The following is a 26,060-nucleotide window of genomic DNA, read 5'->3' on the forward strand; positions in this document are numbered from 1 at the left end:
TCAGCATGTATTCCAAAATAGAGGCAATGCCTGTACACTTGGATAGTTCTGCATGCCCCTGGGAGTAAGGGGAAGGGAAGATTTTGCTGGTTAGGTCTGTGCAAGTATCATGCCACAGGGATCAGTACCAAAGGGGAACCACTACAGAATCAGGCATGTGCATCCTGGGGGCAAATGATAAAGCCGCTCTTCAGTTGAGGTTTCAAGGGCAAGCCACCACCGCGGCAGAGTACCACTTCTGGGGCAAAGAGCCAGCTCACAGCGGTGCAGACCCCCTGTCGCAGCCTGCTTTGCAACTGGCAGGTGCCCTGGTACCCACTTCCCTGGCATGCGTGGGGGGAGCCACGCTATCAAGAAGCGACCTTCTGCATAAGCCCTACTTTAAATTGGCCTTAAGGAGGCAGAAGAGAGAAGCTAGCCCTGTTAGCTCACTCTGTTTAGACCTGAATTTCTCGCAGAGATAACAGTGTCTGCAGTGATCTTCCAGAGGCCTTCACACGGAGGCCTTCCTCTCTGTTCCAGTAATAATAAACCTTGCTGGCAGACTGACAGCCCGGCAGATAAGACTGAGGAATAATACCACATCGCACACTTTGATGGACTTCAAGGATGTACAAGAAAAGACTGAGACAACTGGGTGTGCTCAGTCCTGAGAAGGCTAAAGGTAGAGGGAAGGGGGATCACATCACTATCTTTTACTACTCAGTTGGAGGGAACAGAGAAGATGCAGCCCAACTTCTCAGATGTGTGCAGTAAAAGGGTGAAAGGCAATGGACACAAGTTGCAATGAGGAAAATTCCAGTTAGAAATTAGTGGGAAAAAATTCAGCCTGAGGGTGGTCAGACGCTGCAACAGAGGGTTTGTGAAATCTCTATCCTTAGAGATGGAGACTGGGCAAGGTCTTGAGCAACCTCATCTAATCTGATGCTGCTTTGAGAAGAGGTTGGGTCAGAGACCTCCAGAGGCTCCTTTGAATCTAAATTGTTGGGGGAAGTCACAGAATCATAAAATAAGAGCTGCACATCAGATCTATACCCTGCCGTACCAATGTGTTGCCATAATCAACTACCATGGAGCTGCAGAGGCAACACCTGTATCTCTGTGAAAGAGGCTGCAGAAAGCATTTTCTGAGGGAAAAAGAAAGCTATTTGGTGTGTGAGCTTAAAAGAAGAGCTCACAGGGTTCGACCAGGCTGAGAGTCTATTGAACAAGCCCATCCTACAACCTTTCCAAGACTTTGGAAGTTTTCTACGATCGCAATTAAGCCTGTGCGAATGTGTACCAAAGTCTCATGCCCCCTTTCTACACTCTGTCCTGCTTTCTGTATTTGATTGTTGTGAATATCTCTGATGCAAATTCAAGCAAGGTCAAATCTTCCAAAAAAATTATGCCTGAAGAGATTGTAAACATGTGGGTTAAGGACTAATCAAACCCTGCTGCCTCCCAACGTCCCTGGAGGATGTAGCAGGGACAGGGAATCAGTCTATTTACAAGGGCAGTTGATCTACAAAATGGATCCAAATATAAACATTTTCCTTTGGCATATAGTGCAAATTTCTATGGCCTTTAAATATATAATTCACTCATCAATTTCAGTTCAGGAAACACAGCCCTACCTAAAACTAAAGGGAAAATGAGATTAAGTGTTTGTTTCTAGTTAATTGCCCAACTCATATACTGTCTAATATAGCAAAGAATACTACAAGTAAGTCTTTCTGATCTTGAAGATCATGTGATAAAAGTTTACAATTACTTTCTCCCTTCTACCAAAAGAATTTTGATATTACTGAAATGGGAGATATTTTCTTTGTCAGGTTTGAATACACAGAAACATTGAGGCCTCTTAAGGTGGCTATCTTCATATCTTGGTTAAAGTGTCTTAAAACTGTTCCCCACTATGAGAAGTTGTGTTTATTCAGAGTTTGATTCAGCACAGCTGTCCAAAAGTTAATTATTTAAGTCTTGTTGCCTCTTGTCAATGTGTAACCAGAAGATAGAGGAAAATGTTTCCAGGAGGGAACAGTGCCTCCCACCCTCCCAGGCTTCTTTTGCCTGATTGCACAATTAAACAGCATTGTCTTCTGTAAAACTGTATTTTATCCTACCTAAAACTTCCCTGCTCTGCAATGTTATTGTATTTATTCATTTCAGTGCCATGATTCAGTTTGTTCTCAATGCTGCTGGGAATTTTCCCTTCCCTGTTTCTCTCTTGTCGTCTTCTCATCTCCACTACAACCCCCCAATCCCTTTTTCTCCTTGTGACAAGGCTAAGAAAATGTGTTCTAACACCAGCCAGCCATTGCCCCACAGTAAGCACCAATAAAGCCAGAGGATCAACACTGTTCCTGGACCAGCAGATTAGGGACACGGGTGTGATGGGACATAGTGGATTGCACACGTACTAAGCTATGCACTTAGTCCATGTATAGCAATTCTCCAACACAAGCCAAAATTTGCAAGCTCTGATTTTCTAAAATGATGCTCTTAGGCATGCAGCCCATTCTACCACCCACCTCTGTGTACATCAGCAAAATATCAGATTGTGAAGGCCTCGTTTTACAATAAAGTCAAGGAGAAGAATACAAAATAGTTAAAAACTTACTATGCCTTGACACAGAATGCAGAGTTGGTAAACTTTTTAGAAGCTGCTGAATTACGTTTTAGTCTGCAAATCCCAGACCCGTGCTATAGCTTTGAATTTCTTCAAGTTGTTCCTGGTGGTCAGGGGTCTGGTGGGCTCTGGCCTCGTTGCTCATTGACACGGTGCTGGGGCATACAGCCCATTCTAGCATTTGCCTCCGTGTCCTTCAGGGAACACCAAAGCCAGTCTTGTTTGCAGCACAGAGGAGCTGTCGTGCCACCCAGAAACACCACACAGCAGTTTCGAGAAGACACAGAAGGTGAAAATGTCTCTAGGCGAGACCGCAGGAAGCACCAGCAGGTCTGCACTTGAATTGAGCAAACTGCTGCTGTCTGATCTCTGACATCCACAAGTGGCAGTTCAAATGAAGGCTGCTATGTAGCAATGTATAAAATTCCCTCAAACTAAGCCAAGCATTTGGCCCAGTAGTACCTAAAAGGACAAAAGCACAGCAGCAATAAATCTCTTTACAGTCCCCTATGCAGCACTCATATTCTCATATAAAGCACTACCCCTGTTAAACTTGGGCATTCGAATAGATGAGCTTGGTGTAGGAAAAAGTTTTCTATCCTAGGAGGCTATGTTGTGTTGTCTATTTTTATAACGCCTCTTTAAGGCATTTTATTTCCTTTCTAAAAGTAAAAAGGAACCACTGTCTCAGAGAGCACTGGTTGCAGCAGCAGGCTTTGGTCAGCTATTTTGCCTTGCAAAATGCATGCGCTGCACAAAATTCATTTGCAGCAGCTTCTGATAAGAACATACAACGTCAAGGTCCTGCCTGAGAGAAGCCAAGGAAAGAAGCACTGATAACAATTTTTTTAACGCTTTGTTAGGGTACGGGAAGGATTTTCAAGGACGCTGTGATTGAAACAGTTGCCAAAACTTTGTCATCTGTGTTAGCTAAAAACTTTTCTCCTCCAACAGAAACGGTTTTGCTTTCCTCCTGTCACTTGCAGGCCCAGTTTTGCTCTAAAAAATAACAATGTGGGGGTGCTGCTTCTATAGCTTTTCTCCAGGGCTGTCTTTAATGAGTGAACAAAACTCATGACAGAATTAAAAATGTGAGTTTAGGAGTTAGCTGCATGAATGCAATCAAAGCATTTTTAGAGATCCATTCCAGCTGTGCCTGAAATCAGTGATCCCCTTTCTAGTGATTTCAGCCTAATTAGTTGTGTTGCTGGGCTTCTTTGTAACTTCCTTCTCACTTAAGGCAGCTACCTATTTATCATCTTGCTTCAGTAGGGATGTCTGCCTATCCCTGTGTGAGAGAGAGAGAAAATACAGCTCCAGTCAGCAAGTCCTGACGGTACACAAAGACCCGGGAAGGCAGTGCAGGTATTAGGAGCTTCCAGCTAATGCCTAAGCCCTGCCCTGGTCTCACACTAGAAAAGAGTTTTGCTAGAACTGGAGTGAAACCCTAGGGAGAAACACCTGGACATTTTCCCTGTATTTTGGAGATGTAAAAAGTAGTGACACAGTTCACTGCAAAGGTACAAACAGCCACCAACAGCCTTATTTTAACTAGGTACTCTCACACCAGGCATTTCAGAGGTGAATCTTTTTCTCCCGCAGCTTTAATTTAACTTTAATGGTACATTAGACCATTTCATCACTTCGAATGCCTCAAGTATACTGAACAAATACAAAATCCCAGAGGTTAGTTTTCAGTCTTGCACAGAGGGAGTGAGAAACCCATGCTGTAATGGGGGAGCCCAGTATGCAAAAAAAATACCCTACAGCAGTAGAGTCCACTTCTCAAACCATTATAAATAGGTACTCCTGCTATTTACATTTAATTTTAATGTTCTCTTCCTTCATATTAACACTGTATTACACAAGCGAGCACAGCTACAGAGGATTATCAGCATCAGGGTTTAGCCTCTGAGGATTTAGGCACGCAGGACCACATCTAGGCTCAGACCTTGATGCATCCAGAGCCTTCCCCTTTGGTGGTGGGGGGTAGGGGGGTGGAAGCACCACATTCGTTTGCACCAAAGGAGGCACGTGAGAGGGAGGGGAAGCAAAATGACCGAGGTGGTGCTCTGCAGTATATAAATACATGCAAATCTCCCCCACAGTCTTTTGAGTGCTAGAGAGGTGGAACCAAGGATTGAGGCAGACTTTTGTGGGGTTTGTTTGGCATTGAAGTTGATTTTGAGCCTTTTCAGATTTGTTAATTTCTTTAGTTTGTAATAGTTTGTAAAGAGTTTTTTCTTTGCATGGAAAAATGCATAGGCTACTTCTGAATAGGAATAGCTAGCAAAAGTAAGACATGCTTTAAAAATTGTTGTTTAATGTAGGGGTTAGAGTTCGTTTTCCAGTAGTGTCTCCTTCTGGTAACACCCTTTGATTTGTAAAGACTCCAGAGGTTGATGTCGTGTGTTCATTTCCTCAGGCGGGAGGTGAACCGGCCAATCTAAGCTCAAGAGACAGCCAGTTCGCCACCAAGGAGCAACCCAGAGCAATGTCCCTGGCTGGGGTAAGCTGTCTGGTGACAGGAGCAGGAGGATTTCTTGGCCAGAGGATTGTCTGCTTGCTGTTGGAAGAAGAGGAAGTGCTGGCTGAGATCCGACTGCTGGACAAAGCCTTTAGCAATGAAGCACTCGGGAGATTTGGAAGTAAGTACCATCTCGTGAAGACTAATGTGTTGCGGGTATATGTGCTGTTGTCTCATGTGGACAGCTTGGAAGTCTTTACCTCTCATGCAAAACAGCTTTGCAGAGAGAGGTTTTGTTTCAAGGAAGTCTTGCTTTATCCTTCCCTCTCCCTCCAGCACAGAAATCAGACGTAAAACGTCAAAGCAAGAGTTTTCTTTGCCAGACCCCGAGGCTTCTCTAGACTGGAAGAGAGACCTATATACTGTTCATGCAGTAAACAGGCTGCCTTCAACCTGACTTCTATTACATCAAAACCTACAGAGCAAAATTAGTGCAAAAATCTCACACTTCTGCTTGGGGGGAAGGAAAACACAAGCATTGCTATACTGGGGGAGGGGTGCAGTGTAACCCAGAGCATACTGTCCTGGGCTTGGATGTGCTAGACTAGAAGGCAGTGGCAAAGTTGTGGGTGCAAATGCTAATGGTTTTCTTCAACCTGTGATTAGTTTAGTTAATAGTGATCTGGCTGAGAGTTGTGATGCGGTATCTTAAAAATTTTTTGTTATTATTAGTATTATCACAGTTGCCTGGAGAGCACAACCCTTTTGTGCTATGCACAGAAGAGACAGGACCCACTTGCAGAGGGCAAGTCAGGACTCTGGCTTCTTGAATGGACTGGAGACAGCACAAATGAGTGATATGCCCAGTGTCAGAAACGGTCTGTGGCGGGGAAAGCAACTCAGAGTATTATATTTTAAATGTCTCATTTCCTGGGATCCTGAGCACATCTATAAAAAGGCACGTAGGAACCTAAATTCAATCAAGTTCTTATGTCCCTACATCACATTTACTTGACAGTGCTTTCCTCCATCACAGCTTAACCTCAAGACTATTCTTCCTCTATACAGGCAACTATATGGGAACCCTTGTGGAATATCCCCATACGATTTGCTAAAGAGCCACAATCTTTCTATAAAGCGTTTAAGTGTTATCAAAGAATAGTAACAGTGCACCGTAAACCTGGTGGAAATTGCACAAGCCTTGAGGATGGTTCTGTACAACTTGGACTTCCTCCTTATTAAATCTCATTCAGAGTTTCACTGAGGATTTGCTAGATGCCCTTGAGCCTTGCAGCAGCCCGTCCTGCTCTGATTTCCAGGCAGTTCCCGCAGTGACAAAACCTGCGGCTGCAGTAGAGGCTGAAGCGCTTGCAGCAGCAGGAGCGTGTGTGGTTTAGCACTGATGCAGCAGGGCAGCGACAGAAGCATCTGCACTGCTTCGGGCCAGGAGAGCTTTGTGGGGATAATGGAGCTTCCTGGGGAGTGAAAACGACTGTTTGTGTGAGCACAATCTTGGCTGGGCTGCAGCAAAGGTTTTGCTGTTCCTTTTTTATTAACAGGAAAGCTCTAGGACCTCTTCCCTTATCCTCCCTCCTTCCTCCACTGAACACTGCCCAGACACTCCCTCTCCTATTCTTGCAGCATTCCTGCTACCTATCTGACCTCCCAGGAGGAAGGGAAAAATCAGTTATCAGAGCTTTCCCCCCCACAAACAGGTAGTAGGAACAACAGGCTGGCATTTTGGATATGTTTGAACTGCCTTGAGGGCCTGCACTTTGACTGGCAGTCCCTCTGTCTGTATCAGCCTCTATAGCTACATCTCTTCAAGTGTCCTGCCAGTGCTTGTGCTTGGGTCTACCTGAAATATTTTCCTGCCATTCCCTTTCAAGCCCCTCTCTAGCACAGTGACTCCTATTCCAAATGCAGGGCTGCTGCAAAAACTGTGGGGCTGGAGTCTACTGACGTGCATTATTTTTACTGCAGGGACTTTTACTTGCTAGTGTATGTTGTTTGGATTTCTTGAATAGCCAGGAGCAGAGCTGAGTGGTTTTCTTTTTCACTAAGCTCTTGAGCACCTTTTACTTGCAATATCTTTGCAAAGTCAGGGCCATGGGCACTAAGACAGAGGAGTATGTGCAAGTTACAGCTCTTTGTGCCAGGAGACACTCAGGGACACTCTTCTTTTGTCCAAACAATTTTTCTGCTGAGACCTTGACCATCACACTCAGTCTGCGTAAAATGGTGGCATTTGCGGTCTTCCACAGCCCTAGGGAGTCCAGGATGATCCAATCAATGTCAAGTGCTGTGAGCTGAAGTCTACCCAGTTACACTGTGTGGTTTAGAATGAACGTCACGTTGAACATGGTAGTTTGGTGCCTTGGGTTTCCTACCTCCCATCTCCACTTCAAATTTATCTTTCTGCCTTTCCTGTGCTTCCACTTATGCAATTCTTTTTTTGTTCACTATTGCACTGGCACTATTGGAAAAGTTGGAAACTCCTAGGTTGTCTCGAGGATTTCTCAGTATTTCAAAGCATTGACTTCCCCTTGTGTCATCCTTCTGTACATCTCCGCCCTCTCCCCCGAACCCTCATTTCATGTCATTTTTCAGAGACAGACATTTATAGATTGTGTGATGCATGGGCATTGAGTATTTTTGCACTGCTAACCCAGTACTGCCTCCAAGTAGAAGGAAAGTAGAGGGAGAAGGAGTGTTGCTTTTTTTTCCAGGACTTTTGCTGGGGGAAAGTTCCTGCTCCAGGAAACTTCTGTCTTTTTGCTTAATGTTGCAGACACTCATTTGCCTTTATCACTCCATTCAAAACAGAAAGGCAGAACATCCCAGTAGCTGAAATGGGAACAGAATAAACATTTCAGCTTCCCTGGGCCAAAGAAGCCAATAAATTGCTTTACCCTTTACAAATGAAAATAAGATGCAATTTTTAATTTTCTCCTATGAATACACAAAGTAGACCATATTAATGAACCATCCAGTTAACCAGGAAAGTGGAGCTCTCTCATGAGGAGTGCCTTTCCCCACCATCCGCCCCACCGCTAGGTCCTTTATAAAAGAGCACTAAGAAATTCGAGCTAAGTCCCACAGACATTGCTGTTTGCTTGAACTTTAAACAACACATAGAAAAGAGAAAGACAGTTTAGGGCAAATAGCCTGACTGGATTGCTGAGTCAGACACTGCTCACAACAGGACACTGAATTTTATTGAGTAATCATTGCATTTCCAAGCAAAAACTACCCCATAGCAAGCAGGGAGCATTGCTTACAGCTCACAGGACACAGAAACCATTGGTGAAGTAGAAGCAGCTTTCCCAGTGGGTAGGTACTTTCTCATAATCACTGTATGCAAAAATGGAGAGCTGGGTGGAATTTATTCTTTTCCTCCCCCTTCCACCTGACACACACGTGCTTTTTTGATGCCTGGGCAATGGTTTGTGCAGATGGAAATCAAGTTTCTCTCTGCTGTCCATCTCAGACTGAAACCACTGTCTGTCAGTCATTTCTTCTTTCCTCTTTCTGCTTCCAAGCTCACCTGTAGTTTTCCTCTTCCTCCAGAGCAAAACAAGATCAGTCTGCTGATTCCTGACATCTAGCTGATGCTGGTAAAGTGAACAAGGCCCATATTGTACTTACCACGGCAACTTCTGCTGGCTAAAGTGGAATGGAGAAGCAGCTTTCCTGCCTCATATCACACACACGCAACTTAAATTGCAAGCCCAAACAAGGCACAAAGCAGCTAGACAGCAGCTTTCTAGTGAATACCAACTATCCCTGTGATCAGCTTTAAAAGGGACAGGTTTCTTTTGTATTTTTCCTGAAAGCTTTGATTTGCATGTGTAAAAACTTCCATTTTCCTAACTCCTGCCCAGGCACAGTAACCACTCTGAAGGGGCCACATGTCAGAATTTACATTATGAAAACCATATATCTCAACCCTTTGGATTATTGCAATCCCACAAAGCCTTACTCATGGAGAACATCAACCTAAGGGCTGTATAAAGACTAATGTTTATTAGAGCAAGTCTAACTGCCAGGTGCTTAACAAAAAGACTAGGCCCATAGTCTGAGACTTTTCCATCCATACAAGTAGAGGTCAGTGTAAACCTTCTGGAAATGGAGCCCTAGGAAACGAATGCACTCTGTAAAATAAAAGAGTGTAAGAGCATGTGGCAGTGACTGTGCTGAGAGGGCAGTAACCCCAGATTTAGTAACAGTTTTGTAAGTGTTTCACAAATTTCACATCTCAGACCAACTGACTGTGATGGAAAAAAAAGACCCTCAAGCCTGTTGCATCAGAATAATTGTTAAATTAATACAGGATTACATTCTAGCGGGCTACAGAGATAATGAGATAAAACCATTCTAAAAGATACTCCCACTCAGTTCCAGATCCCAGCAAGCTGTCTCTCTTTAGTGTTTCTCCATTAAAGACGGGATGAAACACTGCGTGCTTTGGAGCTGGTGACAAAGCACTAGGATACACGAGATTTCAGTCACGGCTGAGGCTAAAAGCTGTATAAATTAATCGGGTTCTTCTCTTATCTAAAATGAGCATTTGATTACGCTGGAAGAAGACAGAGGATCTGCCTGTGCTGCAGAGCCCCTTCCCAGTAGCTGTGCCTGGGGAGCCCTCTAGTGCAGCCACAGCGGAGGCTTGCGAGAGGACTTGCGCTAACGACACCACCTCCTTAAAAGCTGTAAGTCATGCTGAGAAAGTCCTCTCCTCTCCCATGGCAGAGCTGCAGCCAGGCCAGCAGACTTCCCAGGAGAGCAGCATCGCCTCGGACTATAAATTTCTCCAGGCGATCATCCTGTGCCGGCTCAATTTTGTTGGTGTAGTTCTGGGCTGTATAAAGGATGCTTCTGCCCAGCAAAACTCAGGGGAAGGATGGCTCTGAGACCTAGAGCTCCACCAGGGTCACACACATTAGCTGCTGGGGAGGGAGAGGGCTTAAAAAGCAGGAGTTAAAGCAAGTCAGGGCTGAGGTAGCTCAGGAGAGCAGCCTTGAGAGTTCAGATTTGGACCAGAAAGATGTGCATGCTAAAAATGACCCCACAGCACAGATGCTGAAATGGAGCCAGAGCTGAAGTTAGAAGAGGCACAGTAAGTCCTGGCCGAGGTACATAAAAAAGATGTGTCAGAACTGTAAGTAGTGTACTAGAAAAGCTGCAATATGGGCAAGGTCAAGGGGCAGAAAATAGGTGTGAACACAGCTCTGTGCACACGTGCTGTGGGTGGAGAGAGATCATTCATCACATTGAAGACAGGAGCATGCAGTGCCTGGCTGTTCAGTATACTTGGGTTAATACTTTTATAGATAGGCAGTCAGCAGAACATGCATAGCTAAAGCTACTCCCCCCTGTGAACTTTAAAATAGTCACACCTGAAGGAAGCTTCAGGCCCTTGCTAGCAGTGGGAAAGATTTCTCTTTAAAAAAAAAAAAAAGAACGAACCATGTTGAATATTGGCTCCAAAAATACAATAGGTAGTGCACCATAGACTTCTATAGCACTGTAATTAGCACTTGACAATATAGCCATTGGAAAACGCCTTCTGTTTTGCCAGCCTTAAAATACCGCTCCTGTGCCTGGGCGGTCAGCACCTCCCAGGCGCAGCATCAGCTTCTACACAGCCCTTCACCTCTCCTTTCAGTGCTCTACTTAGGATGCCCATAAGGTCTTCTGCTTTGTTTTCTGCTGCCCTTGCAGAGTTCCAGGGTAAGACTGAGGTGAAAATCCTGGAAGGGGATATCCGAGATGTGACGTTCCTGCACCGTGCCTGTCAGGGGGTCTCCCTCGTCATCCACACGGCTTCCATCATTGACACCTTGGGCCTCATAGAGAAGCAGCTGCTCTGGGAAGTCAATGTAACAGGTGAGCGGGTGAGGCACCTTTCTCAAACCCATGTCTACTATGTCCTGATCATCATCTGCTCAGGAAAGGGAGCACCTGACCTGTTTTTTTGAGCCAGATTAACTGGGTTGTTCTGCATCTTGCACAGCCACACCTGTGAGTGCAAAGCATGCATATGTGCAGCCCTATGCAGCTCTGGCCTTCTCCACACCCAGCGTGCACCGGTCTTCCATTGCAGGGCACTGCAGGATCATTGACTCTTGTCAGCACTCACGTATGCGCATCCTAAGTTCTGCACAGGCTCTGCCTTCAGTGGGGATAGCCATAATCCCATGCTCAGTGGACCTTTCTGGAAGCAATTCACCTCTGAAATCCCAATGAACATCTGAGAAATGGGTTCTTATTCTCCCTCCCCATGTAGCATCCCTGCCTGTGTACATTTTTCAATTTTTACAAACACTGCAGGCTTTGGCTGCAATTACAGCAACCTTGCATTGCTAACATCCCAGACCCTGTGGCTCTCCTCTTCCTGTTCTTTTTCTTCCTCCTCTTCTCCTTTTCCTCCCATTTGCCATTATGTCTGTGTGTGCATGAACGCAGTTCAGAGCAGCAGAGGCTCTCCCACTTTGAGTTTATCATTAAAAATCCCCCAACAAACTCAAGGCTGTGGGAAGGAGGCATTTCAGTGACTTCTCACTCAGTGATGGGATCTCCCTTTCTACTAAGGAGCTCCTGTTCTTCATGAAAAGATCAGATGAAGGGGGAAGTTTTTGGCTTAGGAATGGCCTGTGTGGCATCAGCTGCCAGGAAATTTAAATATATTTCCTAAAAGAACAATGTCATCTCCCTCCCTGTGATCCCAAAACCCCCTATGCCTTTCAGAGAACTGGTACTAACCTGCATGCACGCTAACCTCCCTGGCTGTGTTGCTTCAGCTCCTTGATGAAGATTTGGGGAAGATGTTCTTATTTACGTGAATAGTTTTCCTGGTTCTTTGTACCTCTCTGCTGCAGATACAGGGCTTCTTCACAGAAAAATAAGGAACATACTTCTACAGGCACCACTTTTACAAATATTGGCTACTCACCAGCGTTCAGAGCAAGAGCGCGTTCTTTGTAGTCGAGTTGTTTCTTACATGCACCTTAAAAACAGTGGGATGGCATTTTGGTTGTTTTAGCCTGGCTTATTGCCTGTACATTCAACTTCCAGACCCTTTCATTCTGCACAGTCAAAGCCACAAATTGTCAGTGACCACAAATTAGAGCCCAGTGGGCAGCTTCTTAGGTCCCTGCCAGGAGGGAAGAGCAGAAAGGCAAGTTCCTGTAAACCTGTGCCTTGGGTAGTATGAAAAATAAATATACAGGAGTGGTAGTTCAGAAACAGGATTTGTCAAGTTCTCTCTTTATGACCATACTCCTGCTACAATCAGGTTTTCACAGCAGAATGTGTTGCCTAAACCCATGGCAGGGGGGAGGGGAGGGGGGGAGGAATCCAACAAAAACCCAAACAAATGTTAAAATGTCCCAAAAGCAGAAAGCTCTCTAGCTCTGAGCTGGAGTCAGAGCTAGAGAGTTTATTTAAGTCTGTCCCATCATTCCTTTTAGCAGGTTTAGACTTAAGCACAAAGTATCTAGGCTTTCATAAATCTTTCAGATCCCGCCCGGCAGAGTCTGCCTGTGGGTAAATAAGCCCACTAGGCCCCTGAGGGTTAGCTGATAACATTTGGTAGTATGAAAGCACATGCCAGTCCTGCTCCTAGAGCAAACTGACCCTGAGGTTAGTCAGTAAATACTGAAGTCCTCTTCCTTATTTGCCTCCATTTCCATTCTGATGCTCTTTCAGCTTTCTGACAAGTCAAGACGCTGCTATGTACTTCATAGACTTTCAGGATGAAAGTTTTGTTTCTCCTAGAAAACAGAATTTTTATAATAGAAATATGTCAAGGAATCAGATGTGGATGTTCACAAACCAGAACAGAAGCAAAAAAGTTAAACTCGCCATGATGCAGGGCTTTCCTCTGTCTCACATGCCACACAATGCCTCAGTGCAAAAATATCTTTTTAGGAAGGGAAAGGAAATAAATTTTTAGGAGGAAGGGAATTAAGAAAATAATTAAATATAGTCCAATCAAAAGTACCCTCTGTGAATCAGATCCTCAGCCAGAAGGGCGTTGTGTGCAAGCAAAACTTGGAGACCTGCTCCACGGAAGATTTACTTTATTACATGCTATGTGAAAGATGCTCAAATTCCCATTACTGTAAGAACCTTTTCATTTTTTACATACAACTTCAATCTGCAAATAAAACACATTTGATTTGGGTGAAATTGATCTTGAACAGATACCAACTGTCAAGATAATTTTATTTTCGCTTTTTTTAAAACTTGCTATCTCATTTGATCTTATCTAGCCCTTCTGCACTTTATTACTTTCCCTTACTTTCTAAACAGCATTGATGGCAGGAATTAAGCTATTAATTTTTAAAATAATGTATTTTATTAATTAATTAATTTTCCTGATGACCCTGGCTTGTGTCACCTAAACATAGTGACTTGCATGAACTCACTTTTCATGTGAATTTATTCTTGGTTGTATAACATTTTTTTCTTTGCACTTCTTTAGTGTTTCTTAAGGCCTCACCCAGATTTATTTTCTATTTGTTTCAACTTCTTTCTTTTTCTTGTTCAAGCTTGAAAAAAGGAATTTTTGTGCCCTAACAATATTCAGTTCAATAATTCTTCCCATTTTTCACTCATTAATGGGTCCGTATTTTGCTGCCAATATTCCTTGGTCCTCTGAACCTCTTTTATTCATTATATTCTCTTTAGCAATGCTAGCCTGCTCTGCATTGTGCTGCCTTTAGTTGTTGTAACAGACTGAGCAGACTTGTTAGATCATTTATGTGCCTCACTGCTAGAGTTTGATTTTATCCCCTAGATTTTAGGCCACACCCTTCTGATCTCATATCAGTCATTTTGGTTTAATGTTCCTTTGCCAAAGACATTTTCAAATGTCTTTGAGCTGTATCTTCTGTTCCAAAGTCACTGGCCCTTTCACACATAGTCTCTCTCATTACACCATGCACAACAAATAAGGCAATTTTTGCCTCAAAGCTCAGAAGAAAAAGAAAAGAGTCTACTTGCAATTAAAACAACACAACTTATTGAAGTATTTATTTCCCCCTTGAATGTGCTTTCCTAGCTTAACCTTCTTGGCTATTTGAAAGACCTTGAACTCGCCAGTTTACCTCTATTCCCCTTGATGAAAGCATTGTGATAGGATTTTAAAAGTAAGAAATCCTGTATTACTGCAAGTAAAAGCCAGAAAATGCCGAAAAAGGAGGCATACGTACACAAGCATCGCTTTGCTCACTGCACTTTACTCTATGATCTTTGACTACATGGTATTGTGCGTTGTTCTGACATAAGATCTTTCTTTTCAAGCCCTCCTCTGAAGCCAATTGAATAGTGGATAGACTTCCACTGGGTGAAGCTGATTTTGGAGCAAACCTTCAGGTCCCCCATTAATTCTGCCCCTGCTTAGCAAACTACCCAAGAGCATCCTCAAGCCTGGAAAACAGGGGCTTCAGCATACAGGATGGATGCTACCTAATGAGAGGGGCAGCTTCTGAAGGTTCTCTGCCTTAAGCCAAGTCAATTCAACCAACAGGCATAAGCCCCTGAATCTGTGGTCAGTATCCACACTAAACTAAGCAAGAGCAAAATTTGACTCTTGGCATTAAAAACTCCACAACATGCAATTAAGACCAAGTGTTCATCCTTGTTTAACTCCGGCAGGTGCACTGATACCACTTAAATACAGAGTCAGAGCAGGTTCAGTTTCATTGAATGTGGTGCCCAGTTCAGGATAGGATTCTTCCAGCTGCAGGGAGGGGAGATCTGGCCAAGCTCAGGCCAGAGGTGCTGTTTCTGATCTAAAAAGCCCACTTTTTCCTGCTTGAGGAGCTCTAGACTGACTTGCATGTTTCTCTTTTGAAGGTACCCAGCTACTGCTGGAGGCATGTGTCCGCTGTAACGTCCAGCACTTCATATATACCAGTACCATAGAAGTGACAGGCCCAAACTGCAAAGGTGACCCAATTTTCAATGGTGATGAAGATACAGCTTATGAGAGTATATCAAAATTTCCTTACGCCCAGAGTAAGAGACTGGCAGAGGATTCTGTGCTGAAAGCAGATGGCCAGGTGCTAAAGGATGGTGGCACGCTGATGACTTGTGCCCTGAGATCCATGTACATTTTTGGAGAAGGATGCCCATTTCTTCAAGGTCATCTGGATAAGTGTCTGTTGAACAAAAATGTCTACCTGCGCTTCTCCAGGAAGGAGGCTTTGGTGAACCCTGTGTACGTGGGGAACATCGCCTGGGCACATGTGCAGGCAGCCAAAGCCCTGCGAGTCCCGCAGAAGCCAAGCACATCAGGGGGCAGTTCTACTACATCTCAGATGACACTCCTCATATGAGCTACGCAGATCTAAATTACGAGCTGACCAGGGACCTGGGGTTTGGAATCGAGCCCCGGCTCCCCATGCCTCTGACAATGTTGTATTACTTCTCGCTGCTGCTGGAGATCGTGAGCTTCTTGCTCCGGCCCTTTGTCAGATACATCCCCTCCACCAACCGTCACCTGGTCACTCTACTGAACACCCCATTCACCTTCTCTTATAGAAAAGCACAGAAGGATTTTGGCTACATGCCCCGCTACACATGGGAAGAGGCCAAGCAGCGCACTGGTCAGTGGATTGCCTCCATGGTCCCACAGAGAAGGGAGTACTTGAAAAGCAAGGCTGCCTGAGTCTTAAGAGGAGCTGAGACCTGGCTAAACAAGTAGGGCCTTGAGCCAGAGGAGATCTGGGTGATCAGCAGCAGCAGATAACCACAAAGCATTTAAATGAAGACTTTGAGTAACAGCGCCCTCATTCCCCCCACCCTCCCTGCCCCAACCCAGAATAAATAAAAGTGAAATGTTCGTTTGTTTGTTTGTTGAGTACAGGCTGATCAGGGTAACTATACTGTATAGTCCACATCCACTTCTCCATCTTGTGCAGCACAAAGACATTATTTTAGTACGACTCCACACAGTCCATGGTGTGAGCACATCAGCCCTTCTTTTCACTCCATGCCACCTTTAAGGCTTTTGTAAAGTGCAATTCGTCCTAGAACTATGATTACACTTTACAAATATGTACTACTCAGCTATACCCTACTCATTCAGCTCTTGCCAGCCTTACCAAACATGCAGCAGGTAGAAGCTACCTGATTGCAAAAGCTATTAAAAAGCTTGCTCACTTTTTCAAGAGCATTGTCCAGTTTCATGTGCCATTCACCTGACAGTCAAAGTTGAGAGCAAATTTGGGCACTGTAAGCATTCTGAGGCCAAAAGCACAATGTAAGTGCAACATAGTTTTAGTTAGGATGGTTTGTGGAGGGAGAGAAGGGGGAGATTTGGTCAGGTGAAGCCTTCCTGATCCATTCTCATTTTCCTAGTTACCAATTTTGCAATAAATCTGATGGCTGCCCAGCAGAACAACAGCTTCAACAAGATGAAAAAGAGAAAAATATCGCAGGACAGCCTTGGTCACTGAAGGGTTTCCATTGCAGAGTCAAGACATTTGTGAACACTGAGGAAAAATAAACAGTGCTAAAAAAAATCGTGCTATTTCCAGGTTTCAGCTGGGAATGAAGGCTAACTTTAGCTGATAGATGCACATGTGCTGGTCCTGTGCTCTTTTGATGGCCATATGAGTTTCTGCAGAATGTGTAACTTGACTTTCGGGCCAAAAATGTAGAACTTGTCTGAACAAATAGATGTGATCCAGTGTTTGCTTCTTAAACATACAGCTCACTTGCTGAAAACAGCTGTGAAAGATGGGAATTTCTCTGTTCTGTTCAGGATGGTGTGAACAGAAACATTTTACCCGACTCAGTAGTAATGTAAATAAATCACATTTCCAGAGATGCTGGCAGCTTAAAGTCTGTGTTGAGTTTAATTATTCAGTGCCCTAGACATTAGATAGTCCCAGTGCAAATATTACCATTTTCTTTAGTAACATCTTAGGTTAAGTATGTAAGATCTGAAGCAGTAGAATACCAGCCACCAGAACTTCCAGTCATATTCTGGACAGAAGTAAGTTTTCCATGCTCCCATTGAAGGCTTTCTAAACACTCAGCAAACTAGTACTGTGGATGTTATTTGAGTGCCATCGCTTCACAGATAACCATGTCAACATCTCCACCCTTCTCCACTGAGCAAGCAGTACTCTTAACACCTCCATCAGAGTTCCTCCTTTATTAGTGAGCACACAGATCTGTTCCATGCTGAAGGAGACCCATCCCCAGCTACACTGTGTGCTGATGACACCTCTAGAGACTGATGGAGAGTGAGGAGGTTTGCAGCAACCTTAAAGAATAAGGGACTTGAAAATGAAATTTGGAATTGCAAACTCCTGGATAGAATCTGTGCCAAGCAAGCTGATGTGTGCACTGGAGTTTAAAAACAGAAAAAAAGGCATTATTTAACGCATTTGATTTTGCTCATGGCAGACAAGCAGCACATCAGCGTGAGGACTGCTAACCAGCTGTATCACCCCTACTAGGAGACTCTCATGCCTCAACATCAAGTTAAAAAAATGAAGATAGTTTTAATAATAAACTAATTCCCCAGAGAGGCCATGATTTGGTCCAATTGATCTTATGGCAGCAGTTTACAAAGGTCCTGTCCCATCCCTTTGCCCAGTAGCAAAGTCGACAGAACATCCCCATGTGCTTATATCTGCTGCTCCGGCCTGCTGGCTGGCGTTTCAGCATAAGCTGCAGATCCACACAAACGGGCAGCTCAGGCACATGCTCTGTTTTCCTGTCATGCTTCCACCACAGGGGCAAGAAACCTGTGACTGAAGCACCTTTCACTGTCACAGCTGCTCACTCAAGTGAACTTAAGTAGGAGCCAAAGTTTCCCATTTTTCTGCTAATCGTAGAGCATTTTGAAGCAAGCTGCTGACAGTGAGCAAAGGACCAGCAACGTGATGGCATAGAACCACCCGAGGCACAAATCTTGTATGTGTCACAGACAAATGGAGAGTAATTTGGGGAGCCCTCCTTACATGTTTTTAGTAGTTGCTATGGTCTGGACATAATTTGGCCAACCTCATTTTTAAACAAAATATTTTATAAGCTGGGTGATTGCCCTATCCAGAAAGGGAGCCAATAAATATGGTTTAAGATGGTCTCCTGTTCACAGGCATTAGCTGGAAGGATCAACCCCTGGTGCTTAGTTTTGCAGTTAGCCCAACTGTCTGTTTGATTTTCCAGTTTTGCTTAAACCCAGGCCTCAAAATTGACCAAAATGAGGTCAAATCAATCCCACATCAGTCAGCCACTCATTACCAATGGCAGCAGTTAGGCACTCCTCATCCAGCTGCTACCAACTGCACCAGGCACACAGGTGTGAGAAACAGTCAGCGTGCTTCTGCCTTGCTGCTGCGCCAGCTTCAAACGTGTAAGTCTCAGTGTCTAAATACGGACCAGTTTTAGGCCATTTAATTTCGCTCATAATCCCTAAAATTTCTTTCTAAAAGATTACTTAAACCAGTTCTGTTCTCTGCCTGACAGGACTCCGAACTGCAGAATAGTTCTTGATGAGAACAATTTTCCCATGAAGGACAGTAAGGACTCCAGGTGGAACTTGCAGACAGGGGTCACGTCTTACCTTCTAGTGCTGTTAATAATCATGGCTTTATGCTAATAATTGCACCTCCAAACCTCTCCATACATGCTCTGTTCATCTCCAAACTGAGCTCCAGCTCCTGTTGAGCTCTGTTCCCTTCCCATCCTGTTCCTTTGCCCTCTGTTCCCCTTCAGTCCCCTCTATACATGCTCCATTGCCCTTCCAGTACTTGTGTTTGCACACTTACCCCTTATGGCCCCCTCTGTTCTCACTATGTTCCCCTCTAGACCCCTCCATCGGTGCTCTTTTCCACTCCCTTCCCCTCTAGCTGAGCTCTGTTCCCTGCCAGTCCCCTCAGTTCATGTACCTTTCGCCATCTCACAAGCAGCCACAAGATGGGCTCTGTACCTTGCGGCCGTCCCAGGCAACCAAATGTCTTGCTGTCCAAAAACCTGCTCAGGGATGGAAGGAAACCAGGAACATAGAAGAGTGGGTTTTGCTGTAACCCGAAGGCACAGCTGCCTTCCCTGGGTACCCAGGTGTCCAACCCCCCCATTTTCTCTTTGACCCCCTTCGTCCCCCTGCCCTCACACCATCAGAACTCAAACCTCCAGGGTCTCGCACTCCTGCTCTAACCGCTATTGCCTATTGCCCTCCTGGGGCTTCAGGAATGCAGGTGTCCGGGATTTCCCCCCTCTGAACAGAGGTGAGGAGGGAGGCAGTGGCCAGGGAGAGGGGTGTCTCAGTGTGACCCATCCCCAAAAGCTTTGTTACCCCAGTTACCCTGGGCTCTGGGGCCACAGGCTGGCCAATGGAGAAAGCAAAAGCCAGATGTCTAGAGGGCAGGCAGAGCAGGGGACGGCTGAGACCTCAGAAGCTCAGGCGTGCCATTTGCCTGGCTGCGGAGAACCGAGGGTTTGCAGCTAGCAAACTTGTGTGGAAGCTTAGGTATGAGGATCTGCAAAACTGGCCAGGACACCCGAGACCACCTCTTCTGGTTAGAGACATGATGGACAGGAAAGGCAGTGGGCCTGGGTCGGCCTCTGAGGTGGAAGGACCTGCAGAAGGAGCCTGAGGAACAAAACAGCTTGGGGACCAAGCGCTTTTAATCTTGGCCTGCTGAGGGCTTTTGTATGCCTTGGAGACACTAACTCACTATCCAGGATCAAGCAAAAGTAGGAACAGAGAGCAGTATGGGAAAGGTTAGGGAACTAGACCCCTTTGGGATCTTGTCTCAGGACCGATCTGAAGCCAAGACAAATGACAACACAGGATTTGCTTGTGAGGGGCTCTGTGAAGACCAATTCCTGAGAGGCTTACTCTGTTGCAAGCATTAGAAATTTGCAGGGAGAGAGGAACTGGCTTACTGGCACCCTCATGGTTTGTGAACTGCTTTGGATTTGCAGGAAGATGGGCCCAGCTCTTTGGGGAAGAGGGAACTTTGGGAAAGGAGAGCCTCTAAGAAAAGGTTTGTGCTCTTGAGGGAGCTGAAGTACTTCTGCAACTCCTCTGCAGCCTGCAATGCCATTTTCCATCGCTGCCAAGCCGTAGCCTTTTGTGGTGCTATCACAAGACCCGGAGTATGAGCTTGGATTCCCATCTTCTTGCGAGGAGACTCCTTTATCCCCCCTTACCCTTGTTCAGATGTGTGATGATTCACCTTTTCTGCCTTGGTGACATTACCAAACATCCTGAAGGAACTTTCCCTCTCTCTCTCAGTCAGGCCTCTTCCACGAGAGGCTTTGGGAGAGAGGGAAGAGGGACAATCACTTTGAGTGCTGCTGCTTTAGGCCCTAGAAGACTCAGCTGGTCCTTTCAGGCCTCACCTCTCCCTGCAGATGGGACATTACACTTCATTTCTCCATGCTTTCTTCCCCTCCATTCCCTTCCACAAACACTGTTCCTCTTCCCTCCCCTGCACACGGAGTCTTATTTACATTCATTCCCCTCTACACACACCCTATTCCTCTCCACTCCTCTCATGCATTTTTCCTCGCCAGCCTCCTTTGTGCCCACTCTGTTTCCCTCCATTATATTACAGGCCCCAAACTGTGGCTGAGTAGAGGGGGATAATCATTGCCCTCCATCTACTTACAGGCTATGCTTCTGATAACATAGCTCAGGATACTGTCCTGCTGCCTTTGCTTCTGGGGCACACTGCTCCCTCACGTGCAGCTTGCTGCCTACCAAGACTTCCAGGTCTTTTTGAGCAAAGCTGCTCCCCAGCCGGTCGGTCAATCCCCAGCCTGGGTGCATGGCTTTGCATTTGTCCCCATTGAATTTCATAAGGTTTCTGTTGGCCTGTTCCTCCAGCCTGCATCTTACCTCTAAAAGGCAGCCTTGCCTTCAAGCGTGTCAGCTGTTTCCCCCCATTTGGTGTCATCTGCAAACCTGCCAAGAGTGCACTCCATTGCCTCCTGCAGGTCACTGATAAGGATGTGGAACAAGACAGGTCCCAGGATAGAGTTCTGCAGTACACCACTTATTACCTACTACCCTCTGAGCCCAATCATCCAACCACTCTTTTTTACCCATCTGGTTGTCCATCCATCCAGAATGTCCATCTGCATCCAAGAATGCTAGTGGAGACAATGTTAAGAGTATTGCTAAAGTTGAGGTAAATGAGAAAAAGCCACCTTTGTTCATGCTCCATTCCCCTCCCTGATGATCTTCCCCTCCAATGATATTCCCCCCCGATGATATTCCCCCCTTGATGATTTGTCTTCTGTTTCCATCCACTTCCCACTATTCCCATTCTCATCCCTGCCAGATCCCTCTGATGGGAGCTCTGTTCCTCTCCTGCTCCCTCTATTTGTGCTTTTCCCCTCCCTTCATGTTCTCATTCTGTCTAGACCTCTCTGGTGAAAATCCAGCCTCTCTGTTCATGCTTTCTCCCCTTGAGCCTCACCATGGACGTTCTTTTCCCCTCCAGTCTCCTGCATTGTTGGCATTTTTCTCGCCAGATGGTTCCTTTCCATTCCCCGCTGTACTTACTCGGTTGCCCTCCAGTTCCCTCCATTTCTGTTTCCATTTCCCCTCTGGGCCCCTCCATTTGCAGTCTGTGGCCCTCCAGTCACCGCCATTCATACTCTGCTCCCTTCCAGTTGCCCGCTTTCACTTTGTTACTAGGCAGAAGGCTCTGAGCTGGCCATAAGCCTCCAAAAGACTCCCAAGTACGTAAAATTCATATCCCTCTGAGTGTTGCTAGCAAAGCTACAGATCAGCTCCATATGTTTACATATACACAGTTCTTTTATCTCGGTTGCCTCCAGAGTTGAGTAAGGCTCTCGGGATGTGTAAGACAAAATACTGCTGAAGGCGGTTATCAAACCCTGCTTAGAAAAGCAAAAAGGTGTTTAAGACAGTAACACCCATTATTTTTCTAGGCTAGTGATATTTCATCCAAATGTCCAGTGAGATCAAAATGATGGGCGCAGCCATGGCTGCTCTGTCACTGAAGTAGGAGTAGAAAGGACAATCCGGGCACATGGAAATAGAGCAGGAAAGGAAGGGGGAGAACAACAGAAGCAGAGCTGCTATTTAATAGGAGAAGGCACTTAACACATCAAAGAGATGGAATATTACAACACGCGCCAGAAAACTGGGACATCTTTGGCCAGGTTTAACAGAGCTCCTAAAATATCTACAAATGCTGCCAGAGAGAATAAAGGACAATTTTTCTTCCGCAGTTCAGTAAGTGACTCATTTCCCGAATGCAGGCTCCCGTTGCCGGAGCCTACTTGGTCATTTTTGCCTTCTCAGTAAGACAGTGGGATTTTTAATCTCTCCAAGGGCCGTGCTCCCAACAATCAGATTTCTAAGCATCACATTCCTCCTTTGCTGAAGTTCCTCCCTATTTCTTGCCACCACATCCCTTCCTTCAATCCCCATGACAAGCTGTTCCTGCTGACGGGAAGCTTATTCCCACTTCTGTCCCTACCCTGCCACCCTCCTCCCACCTCATCAGCAACTTACTCGTACTGTAACAGAGACCCTCTCCTCCCCTTGGTGGTTTCTTCCTTCTTTCAATCACACCATAGAATTTATAATTGAATTTTTTTTTTTAAAGGCAAGGCACTAATGCTCATAGACCCAAGGGAAATGCTGTCCTGCTGTCTATTTCAGGTGAAGTTTACAGTGCTGCTTGAGATGTGTCTTGTTTTGGAAGCACTTCCCACACTCTGCACACATAAAGGGTTTTTCTCCTGTGTGGACTCGCTGGTGTCTGTTGGCGTGAGTGCTCTGTTTGAAGCACTTCCCACACTGGGAACACACATAGGGCTTCTCACCTGTGTGGGTTCGCTGGTGCTGGGTGAGCGTTGAGAAATCACTGAAGCCTTTTCCACCTTGCATGCATTCGAAGGGCCTCTCGCCAGTGTGGGCTCTCTGGTGATTTCTAAGGTGAGACTTTCGGCTGAAGCTTTTCCTACATTTGAGACAAGGGTAAGGCCTTTCTCCTGTGTGCATTCTTCTGTGGGAGATAAGGTGGCAGCTCACCCTGAAGTTTTCCCCGCACTTACTGCATATGAAGGGCTTCTCACCTGTGTGGGTTCTCTGGTGTTTAATTAAATCAGAGCACCACCTGAAGCCCTTGTTACATTTGGGACATTTGTGGGGTTTCTCTGTCTGGGATGCCTCATGCTGCTGAAGATTTGATGTCTGACTGATGATTTCCTCACACTCACTGTATCCAGAGTGATTGTCTCCTATAGCATCTTCTGGGTGAAGAAGGATGCATGGAGGCCCTCAAGGGCCTTTTCTAGATTAATGCCGTCATCCTGTCTCTCCCCAAGGAGATCCCTCTGGTGCATTTCTGACACATGCTGGCTCTCATAGGCCTCTGCCTTGCTGCATCTCTGGAAAGCATTATCTTCAAATGCCTCTGGTAATGTCTCATATTGTTTCACGTTCTTGGGATCATCTGCCAGGGGACCATCATCTTCATTCCCACTATTGGCCTCATCATCTTAATGAAAGAGAAGCCAACATGAATGCTCAGCAAGAAAGCAAGATAAGGAAAAGGACTTAGAGACTGTGAGCCTTTACTAAACCCTAGTTTAAGGTTGGACTCAGAGGGCAATACCCCTTCTTCACTCAGGAATTCAGGATTGTTCCCATCCTTAATCCCTGATGACTAATGATGACCTGGACTTGGCTATAAACTCAATGCAGAAGTGACTTTACTGGCTTTACATTATGGAGGTACTGAATTAATTTGGTGTATTCCTCACCTTTGGAGATGTCGGTGTGGAGATCCCTTCCTGCAATCTCCTTGAAAAAGGCCACGCACAGCTCCTTCTCTCCTTCCATCGGGAGACCACCCGTGAATGGACCCTGAATGAGATTGCAGAGCAGCAGTAATTACCACCCCGACCATTACTCCATCGGGAGGATACTCTTCACCCTACAGGCTATCCCAGGATCGCCTTTTAGCACGATCGCTACCCCATTCCTCATCCCACTGCCTGGTAAATTTGAGCTGAGCGTCCCCTCCACGGCAGACGCAGTCCCCGTGTTTGCCAGGGGCTGAGGCCCCAGGGGTTGGAGGGCAGGGAAGGGGACCCTTCATCCCGGCACCCAAGCGGGAAAAGACCTGCCCCACGGCAGCGGGGTGGGAGAACGGCCCGAGGGGCACCGGCCTCCTTGGCGCTCCCCAGCGCATCCAGGGAAGGTGTTTGGGAGAAGCCCCGACCTCGCGGGCAGGGTGGCCGCCGCACCCTGACAGAAGCAGCACAGGAGGGGACACTGCCTGGCCCATCCCACCCAACGCTCCCCTCAGGAGCTCCCCTTCTCCCCCTCACTGCTGCCTGTCACCACCTGCCTGGCCTGATCCTGCACGGGGTGCAGCCTCCGCTGCGGCCTGAGGGGGTGCGGGCGGCTCCCGGGGTGAGTCTGGGGCCGGGGGTCGCCCTCGCCCTGGCGGCGGGGCAGCCTGCTAGGGGGCTGCCAGGCCGGAGGGCTGGGGGGAGCCGGTGCCGCCAGCAGCCGCCCGCCTTGGCCTGCCGCGCGGCGCTCGGGTCAGCGCCTCGTTGTCCATTGTGAATAAAGATCTCGGGGTGAGGGCGAAACCCAAAACATGGCGAAGATCCTTAAATTTGCAGAAGGGGCCCCCTGCGCCGAACTTCTCGCAGCCCTCTGCCCTGTGGAGCTGTACCCCGCTCCCTGGAGTGTCTGTTGGCGTGAAACTTGCCCAACAGCAGAAAAGGAGGGAAAAAAATAAGGCCTACGTTACTTAGTTTTAGTCATATTTTTGCAGTGTGGTGGGGGTTTTTACACCTCTAATTCTTTCTTTGGGTTTCTTGGTGCTGGGATGCAGGGAGGGCCGGCAGAAGGTGAGGAGGAAGGATGGACTCAGGCAACTGTCCTCCCCGAGCACCCTCAGGCTCGCATCTGTGTTGTCTCTCGCTTCAGGTATCTGCCCAAAATAGTGGAGTGTCTGCAATAAAAAGTCCTGAAAGCCCGAGGGGATGGATACCTGAACATGTTACCCTGCTGCTCAGCAGCCACCTTGCGAGCCTGTGCATGTTGTTACCCGATAACAAACAAGCCCATTAAGATATTTCAAGGGATACCGAGGGAGAACAGGCACGCTTACTGCAAAGCAGTTGATTTGCTGCAAGTTTACACTTTAGTCTGCTTTGTAGTAACTTGTTTATATACTCCTATGCTTGGCAGGTTAGCAAAGTGGCTACAAAATGTACTCAATCAGTAAGAGCCTTATTATTTTTTAAGTTAGCAGACTGCATTAATTTAATAAGTTTGACTAATTTAATTAGTTTGTTGGCAATCAGTAAAGCAAACTACTGGTTATCAATGAAACTCTACTGTCAACAGGATCACAGTCAGCAAGAAGAATTTTACTTATCTATACACACTGGAAAAGAAAAAAATGTTAAGGCTGCTTTGCTGGAAAGGTGTTTATTTACCCTTCAGGCATGCAGAAAAGGGGGAAGTAGCAAAGATATGTCATCGATACTTACATGCTACAGACAAATTAATTACTTCTGGTTCCAGCAGGTACAAAAGCTAAGTTTAAAGACTACCTTTTGCTGTTAAATATTTTGTCGCCAGAGAGGAACAGATTTTTGCTTGCTAAAATGGACTGGGAAATCTAAGCTATTAATGTACATCTTTAATAAATTTAGGAATACTGAAGAAGCTCCAGAGGAACAGAAGCAAAAGTGGCTAACATGTCAATACTGGAAATACATGCCTGGCATTGGTATCATTAATATAGGATACAGTCAATGGAGGACAGTTGGATAGTAAATGTCAGTGAGCATGTTTTTATGAAGAATCCATGCTGTCAGACAAGCATGACATCGGTATTTTAAGTGCATTGCAGATTTCAAATAACGATAAAAGTTTTGATTTATTATTGGATGAAGTTTGATTTACAAGTTGTCATTTTACACTATGATGTTAAATTAATT

At 45.8% G+C, this 26,060-nt stretch overlaps 2 protein-coding genes across 2 annotated transcripts; one reads left to right on the top strand and one right to left on the bottom strand.

Annotated features, from left to right (window-relative positions):
• Positions 1-4,775: 4,775 nt before the first annotated feature.
• LOC127029573 (3 beta-hydroxysteroid dehydrogenase/Delta 5-->4-isomerase-like) lies at positions 4,776-16,917 on the top strand. The gene is given in 5 exon segments (XM_050915253.1): positions 4,776-4,906; positions 5,037-5,259; positions 10,803-10,967; positions 14,943-15,376; positions 15,379-16,917. Coding segments are annotated over 4 exon segments (1,131 nt in total). The 5' UTR covers positions 4,776-4,906; positions 5,037-5,105; the 3' UTR covers positions 15,757-16,917.
• A 5,826-nt stretch (positions 16,918-22,743) lies between these two features.
• On the bottom strand, positions 22,744-23,937 carry ZNF697 (zinc finger protein 697). Its single transcript, XM_050894423.1, has 3 exons — positions 23,859-23,937; positions 23,399-23,593; positions 22,744-23,345 (listed from the first exon to the last, which is right to left on the bottom strand). The coding sequence occupies exons 1-3, from the start codon at positions 23,935-23,937 to the stop codon at positions 22,744-22,746; spliced, it is 876 nt and encodes a 291-aa protein (XP_050750380.1).
• Between the last annotated feature and the right edge of the window lie 2,123 nt (positions 23,938-26,060).

This window comes from Gymnogyps californianus, chromosome 1 (assembly GCF_018139145.2).
Source record: "Gymnogyps californianus isolate 813 chromosome 1, ASM1813914v2, whole genome shotgun sequence".
NCBI lineage: Eukaryota > Metazoa > Chordata > Aves > Accipitriformes > Cathartidae > Gymnogyps > Gymnogyps californianus.

What these genes read in the sequence shown, in the direction of transcription:
- ZNF697 (XM_050894423.1), bottom strand. Translation starts at nt 23,937, where the DNA reads ATGGAAGGAGAGAAGGAGCTGTGCGTGGCCTTTTTCAAGGAGATTGCA. An exon ending in CCACACCGACATCTCCAAAG is followed by an intron (nt 23,594 to 23,858) that starts GTGAGGAATACA and finishes TCTTTCATTAAG; the next exon opens with ATGATGAGGCCAATAGTGGG. An exon ending in TGGGGAGAGACAGGATGACG is followed by an intron (nt 23,346 to 23,398) that starts GCATTAATCTAG and finishes TTCTTCACCCAG; the next exon opens with AAGATGCTATAGGAGACAAT.